Raw genomic sequence first — 6,729 nt, forward strand, 5'->3', positions numbered from 1 at the left:
TTAATAGTTACTATACTAGTATGCAGTCAAACAAAGATTAAAGTAGATTATAAACAAACCACATTTGAAATACTCAAATTTTTCTATAATATGAGTCAAAATCTATCACAAATTTTACATGTAATTTGACTTAAAATGTCATTAAGCGGCATTTGTTAAGTACTACTCCCTGCATTCCTAAATATAAGTCTTTGTAGAGATTCTATTATGGACTACATGCGAAGCAAAATGGATGAATCTACACTGTAAAATGCATCTATATACATCCGTATGTGGTTCATTGTGAAATCTCTATAAAGACTTGTATTTAGGAACGGAGGGAGTAATATAATATACGCAATGTGGCTAGTCGAGGACGTTGTCAGTGTTGAGCGTCTTACCAGCTTTCCAGCAACAATCGCGATCGATCATGCCAATAATGGCAGGTCGTCTGACGGTGGTTTTTTTTTCTTTGGATCTGACGATGTTTAGAAGCCACGTTGTTGGTGATTTCGTTGTGTTGGTGTGAGTTGTCCCAGTAACACCGCCACCTAAAAGAAAGAGCGTAGGGGTGAGTTTGTACGAGTAGCAACAACACCTAAAACAAAGAGAGTAGGGGTGGAGAGGCGTGAGGAGCAAGAAGGTAAAGTTTCCTTTGCGCGCGTGCGGTCGTGTTCGGAATGCACTCCAAACCAGCCCTTCACAACCTCCAAACACGGAGTCTACGAGCTTGATTTTAGATCGAGCTCCTTAAACTTTGACGGTACAAATGTTTATAGCAATTATGTTACGTATCATTTTATGTGTTTTCATCAAAGTAGCAGTTATTTGAATTTGTTTTATTATTTAGCACACTGACACCGATTTCACCTACTCACATTTTTTTCCTTTGAGATTAAGTCCTCCTACTCACTATGGCCCAAGAGAAGCCGCTCATGCAGCACCTTGCGCTATGGGACGGGCACAATAGTGTTTTTTCCCAGCGCAACCGTTTGTGTATTTTAGCTTGCTCTACTTTTGTTTCTCAAAAAAAAAAAAATTTTGCTCTATTGCTTTTGTGGCAGTTCTCGCTCCACTGTTTTTCTTTCTAGTGCCCCCCGGCTAAAAGAAAAATATATGAATTCCAAATATGTTTGGAAGTTTTCAAAAACTATTCTTGAATTCAGAAGAGTTACCTAATTTCCGAAAATGATCGCGAATTCAAATAATGTTTGTGAATATCAAAGCATACACCTGAATTGAAAAGGTTCACAAAAAATGTACATAAATCCAAAAAATATTCATGAATTTGAATAAACGTTTGTGAATTAAAAATATATTCCCGAACCAGAAAATATTCGGAATTTCAAAAGATTGCAATGAATTAAAAAGGAAAGGGGTAGTAGTATATAGATCACCGGAAACATTAATTGGCTGGATTGTGATATGATATACGAATCGTCTAGAGTACCATTACACTTCACCAAATTAATTACTCTAGTTAAAACGGCACTAGGGGCATTCATCTTGTTCTCATCCGACACATGTATGTTTTGGCAAACTGTAATTAGCTCCCGAAATGGCAAAGATTAATCAAAACAATCTAAGAACTCGTTCATGGATCTACGACCTGATACTGATCGGAAGTCCAAGCCCTAGCTAGAGCCTCAGGGACAGGTCCAGGGAGCCACCGACGCCGCCGGACGGCCAGGAGGAGGAAGGCGGCTTCCTACGCAGCTCTGACTCGTCTGGACCGCCGTGGCTGGTGACCCTCGTCGGGAAGAACTCGATCTCCCGCACCTCCTTCCTCCCCTCCGGTGCCAAGAACCCTTGTCCGGTCGTCTCCTGCATAGCATATCGATCGGGTGTTGCAACACAATCATCAGTTGGTTCTGACAAATCTAGATGGATTTGCAAACGCGTGGAACCAATTCACGTACCTTGCAAGCGGCGGTCATGGCCATGGTGGCGGCGAGATCGTAGATGGAGTAGTATGGCGCGTTGGCGGTGGCGGTGGCAGGGCTCCTTGTTCCTCTATCTGCCATGGCCACCATCATCTGAAGATCAACACAGACGCGCAGGAAGGAAGACAAGATTGGTTAATTGGCACAGCAAAAAATGAATCTGGGAGGAGTAGAAAGTTCTGGAATTTTGGATGTGGACGGACGGAGTACCTTGGAGCAGAGGTCGCAGCGTTGGCCCGCGTGGAGGCAGCCGCAGGAGGCGGAGGAGCACGCCGGACGCCAGATGGTGCTTTGGCTTGAAGGGCACTCTGGCGCCGGCACCTGGAGCTGCGGCTGGTGGCCACTGCCCGCCGGGACGAAGCCCCCCATGCGGTCCCAGCGGTCCATGAAGTACTGCTGCTCGGGCGCCATGCCCTGGACGTAGCGGACGGGAGCCTGCGGCTGCGGCTGCGGCGCCGGAGGGGCGGGCGGCGGCTGGACCAGGAGCGGCGAGTAGTAGCGCGAGCCGGTGGCGGCGTCGAAGGCGGGCAGGTAGTCGTGGTGGTGCTGCAGGACGACGGAGTTGCCCTGCGCCTGCAGGTTGGCGGCGGCGGCCTCCAGCATGGCGGCCGCGGCCGCGGAGTTGAGGTCGCGCAGCGGGTCGACGCCGCCGCAGCGCAGGCGCTCGAGCTCCGCCACGCCGAGGCCGCGCTGCGGGGTCTTCCTGGGCAGCGCCCCGCCGCGGGAGGCCGCCTGCTGCCTCCCCGGCCCGGACGCCGCCTGCCGGCGCAGCCTCGCCCGCGCCACCGCGTCGGAGAGGTCTGGCACCATGGCATGGGCCGACATGTCAGCCGCCGGCGTGTCCTCCGGGGCGGCGCCGAAGAGGAAGGAGGGCGTGGGCGCCATGAGGGAGGAGAGGAGAGAGCTGGATGGCGATCGACTGTGGCACGTGCGAATGGGTTGCCGGTGGCGAGATGGGATAGGGTGGCTGTCTCCTCCAGGGGGCGCTCGTTTTATAGCGGCGGAGCGGCGGCGAGGAGACACGGCGTGTGTGCGTATCTCGCCGCGGTCTACTGATCTGCTGCTCTCGTCTGTCTCACTCTCACTCGCCAGGCAGACAGTCGGACAGACAGGTGGGGCCCGACGTATCAACGACTAGTCCTCGGTCCTCACGCGCCCGATGGGCCGATACGGGAAGCAACTCCCGCTGCCAAGTGGGCCCGAACGGTCGGCTCTTCGGAACACGCTCCGCTCCTGTCGTGTAGCAAGTCGTCCATTCTATCCTCTCGATATGATATTTCTCCGCTTCTGAAAAATGCAAGAAACAGATCACACGAAACTACTCCCTCCATTACTAAATACTCCCTCCGTCCCAAAATTTATATCTTAGTTTTGTCTAAATACAGATGTATCTAGTTATGTTTTGGTGTTAGATACATCCGTATCAAGAAAAATCTAAGGCAAAATTTTTTGAACAGAGGGAGTATAAGTCAAATATTTCACATGAACTAGAATATACGGATGTATATAAACATAGTTTAAAGTGTAGATTAATTCATTTTGTTCTGTATGTAGTCATTTGTTGAAATCTCTAGAAAGACCTATATTTAAGAACGGGGGAGTAACACTTTACATACGCGAAACAAGAGAAAATTTATGGCTCAAAATCATGTTGCAAATAAATTCATCTGTCTAATGGCTAGCTGCAAAAACAACTGTGGATGTGATGTAGGAATCTCTGGCGCCGTTCTTGGTGAGCTGGTCGGTGAGGCGACGCCCGTGTTGCACGGACGTCTTCTCTGTGGTCCTGGATTGCTGGAATTTAGTGTATATTGGGGCAGCCCAATAATTATTTCAGAAATTCCTAATAAATCCTAGAGGCCCACTTAGCCCATTTGTGCAAGGCAAGGGATACTACTAAAGTTTAGTCCCACATTGCTAGTTTAGAGAGAGTTGGACCTCTTTATAACGGAGGCTCCTTCCCCACTTGTATGAGCATGAGAACAAGAGGGACATCCACGCGCGCTCCTCCTCCGCCACCCGCCCCGCCCCGCCCAAGTCCAGCGCTTCTGCTGCTGCTGTGTCGTACGTGTTTTTCTCCTTTCTATTAGAAGTCCTGCTACAGTTCTTGGCTCTAGTTTCTGCCCTACGTATGTTAGGTTCTATGTCGTATAAGCAACTTCATCTAGTGTCTGTTCTACATGTGTTTAGCTCAAGTTCATATATGCAGACGATGTTTACCTTCTCTCTGTCAGATTGCATGACTTGCTTTATCTTTGCTGTTTTAGTCATGCTTTATCTAGTATTTCTGTTAATAAAATCATTCGGTAAATTGCTCATATTTCCAACAGACCGGTCAAGGCTAGGCCTCCGTAAGTGCAGGGTCCGCAAGGACCCAGTCTGAGGCATCCCCCGATGTCATACACGTTATATTTACTCATAAATGGCCATAACTAGCTGCAAAAACAACTGTCGAATGGTGTAAGAGCATCTGAGCTGGGTGAGTTGGTTGTTTAAACGACGCCCTTGCCGCGCGGACATCTTTGCGATGGTCCTGGACCGGTCGAGGTGAAGGAAATATGCCCTAGAGGCAATAATAAAGTTATTATTTATTTCCTTATTTCATGATAAATGTTTATTATTCATGCTAGAATTGTATTAACCGGAAACATAATACATGTGTGAATACATAGACAAACATAGTGTCACTAGTATGCCTCTACTTGACTAGCTCGTTTATCAGAGATGGTTATGTTTCCTAGCCATAGACAAAAGATTTGTCATTTGATTAACGGGGTCACATCATTAGGAGAATGATGTGATTGACTTGACCCATTCCGTTAGCCTAGCACTTGATCATTTAGTATTCTGCTATTGCTTCCTTCATGACTTATACATGTTCCTGTAACTATGAGAATTGTGTAACTCCCGTTTACCGGAGGAACACTTTGGGTACTACCAAACGTCACAACGTAACTGGGTGATTATAAAGGAGTACTACAGGTGTCTCCAAAGGTACATGTTGAGTTAGCATAATTTAAGATTAGGTTTTGTCACTCCGATTGTAGGAGAGGTATCTCTGGGCCCTCTCAGTAATGCTCATCACCTAAGCCTTGCAAGCATGTAACTAATGAGTTAGTTATGAGATGAAGTATTACAGAACGAGTAAAGAGACTTGTCGGTAACGAGATTGAACTAGGTATTGGATACCGACGATCGAATCTCGGACAAGTAACATACCGATGACAAAGGGAACAACGTATGTTGTTATGCGGTTTGACCGATAAAGATCTTCGTAGAATATGTAGGAACCAATATGGGCATCCAGGTCCCGCTATTGGTTATTGACCAGAGATGTGTCTCAGTCATGTCTACATCGTTCTCGAACCGTAGGGTCCGCACGCTTAAGGTTTCGATGACATTTATATTATGAGTTTATGTATTTTGATGTACCGAAGGTTGTTCGGAGTTCCGGATATGATTACGGACATGACGAGGAGTCTCGAAATGGTCGAGACATAAAGATTGATATATTGGACGGATATATTTGGACACCGGAAAGGTTCCGGAGAAGTTTGGAGCCCCGGAAGGTTACCGGAACCCCCCGGGAGGTATATGGGCCTTATTGGGCCCATGTAGGAGGAAGAGAGAAGGAGCAAGGGAAGGGGGCGCGCCCCCCCAAGCCCAATCCGAAATGGGGAGGGGGGCGGGCCCCCCCTTTCCTTTCTCCTTCCCCCTCTTCCTATTACTACTACTAGTACTACTTCCTAATACTAGTACTCTTTCCTTCCCCATCCAAATAAGATAAGGAAAAGAGAGGGAAACCTACGTGGAGTAGGTTTCCCCCTCCTCATGGCGCGCCCCCCCTAGGGCCGGCCACCTCCTCCCTCCCTCCTTTATATACGGGGGTAAGGGAGCACCCTAGAACACACAAGTTGATCATTGATCGTTCCTTAGCCGTGTGCGGTGCCCCCCTCCACGATATTACACCATGGTCATATTGTAGCGGTGCTTAGGCGAAGCCCTGCAATAGGAGAACATCAAGATCGTCACCACGCCGTCGTGCTGACGGAACTCCCCCTCGGCGCCTCTGCTGGATCGGAGATCGAGGGTGCGTCATCGAGCTGTACGCGTGTCAAGAACTCGGAGGTGCCGGAGTAACGGTACTTGGATCGGTTGAACCGGAGGACGTACGACTACTTCCTCTATGTTGCGTCAGCGCTTCCGCTTCGGTCTACGAGGGTACGTAGACAACACTCTCCCCTCGTTGCTATATCATCACCATGATCTTGCGTGTGCGTAGGAAATTTTTTGAAATTACTACGTTCCCCAACAGTGGCATCCGAGCCTAGGTTTTATGCGTTGATGTTATATGCACGAGTAGAACACAAGTGAGTTGTGGACGATATAAGTCATACTGCCTACCAGCATGTCATACTTTGGTTCAGCGGTATTGTGAGATGAAGCGGCCCGGACCGACATTACGCGTACGCTTACGCGAGACTGGTTCCACCGTTACGAGCACTCGTGCTTAAAGGTGGCTGGCGGGTGTCTGTCTCTCTCACTTTAGTTGAACCGAGTGTGGCTACGCCCGGTCCTTGTGAAGGTTAAAACGGAGTCTAATTGACAAACTATCGTTGTGGTTTTGATGCGTAGGTGAGATTGGTTCTTGCTTAAGCCCGTAGCAGCCACGTAAAATTTGCAACAACAAAGTAGAGGACGTCTAACTTGTTTTTGCAGGGCATGTTGTGATGTGATATGGCCAAGACATGATGCTATATTTTATTGTATGAGATGATCATGTTTTGTAACCGAAGTTATCGGCAAC

General features: G+C 48.1%; 1 protein-coding gene across 1 annotated transcript; it reads right to left on the reverse strand.

Moving 5' to 3' along the window:
• Positions 1-1,364: 1,364 nt before the first annotated feature.
• Positions 1,365-2,935, reverse strand: LOC123095615 (uncharacterized). Its single transcript, XM_044517143.1, has 3 exons — positions 2,133-2,935; positions 1,899-2,015; positions 1,365-1,803 (listed from the first exon to the last, which is right to left on the reverse strand). Exons 1-3 carry the CDS (start codon positions 2,805-2,807, stop codon positions 1,618-1,620), a joined length of 978 nt encoding a protein of 325 aa, XP_044373078.1. The 5' UTR covers positions 2,808-2,935; the 3' UTR covers positions 1,365-1,617.
• Between the last annotated feature and the right edge of the window lie 3,794 nt (positions 2,936-6,729).

Source organism: Triticum aestivum, chromosome 1B (genome assembly GCF_018294505.1).
Source record: "Triticum aestivum cultivar Chinese Spring chromosome 1B, IWGSC CS RefSeq v2.1, whole genome shotgun sequence".
Lineage (NCBI taxonomy): Eukaryota > Viridiplantae > Streptophyta > Magnoliopsida > Poales > Poaceae > Triticum > Triticum aestivum.

Bases quoted from the DNA above. Each gene is read 5' to 3' on its own strand.
- LOC123095615 (XM_044517143.1), bottom strand. From the start codon at position 2,807: ATGGCGCCCACGCCCTCCTTCCTCTTCGGCGCCGCCCCGGAGGACACG. The intron at 2,016-2,132 runs GTACTCCGTCCG...GTTGATCTTCAG, and splicing joins GCTGCGACCTCTGCTCCAAG to ATGATGGTGGCCATGGCAGA. The intron at 1,804-1,898 runs GTACGTGAATTG...TATGCTATGCAG, and splicing joins CCATGACCGCCGCTTGCAAG to GAGACGACCGGACAAGGGTT.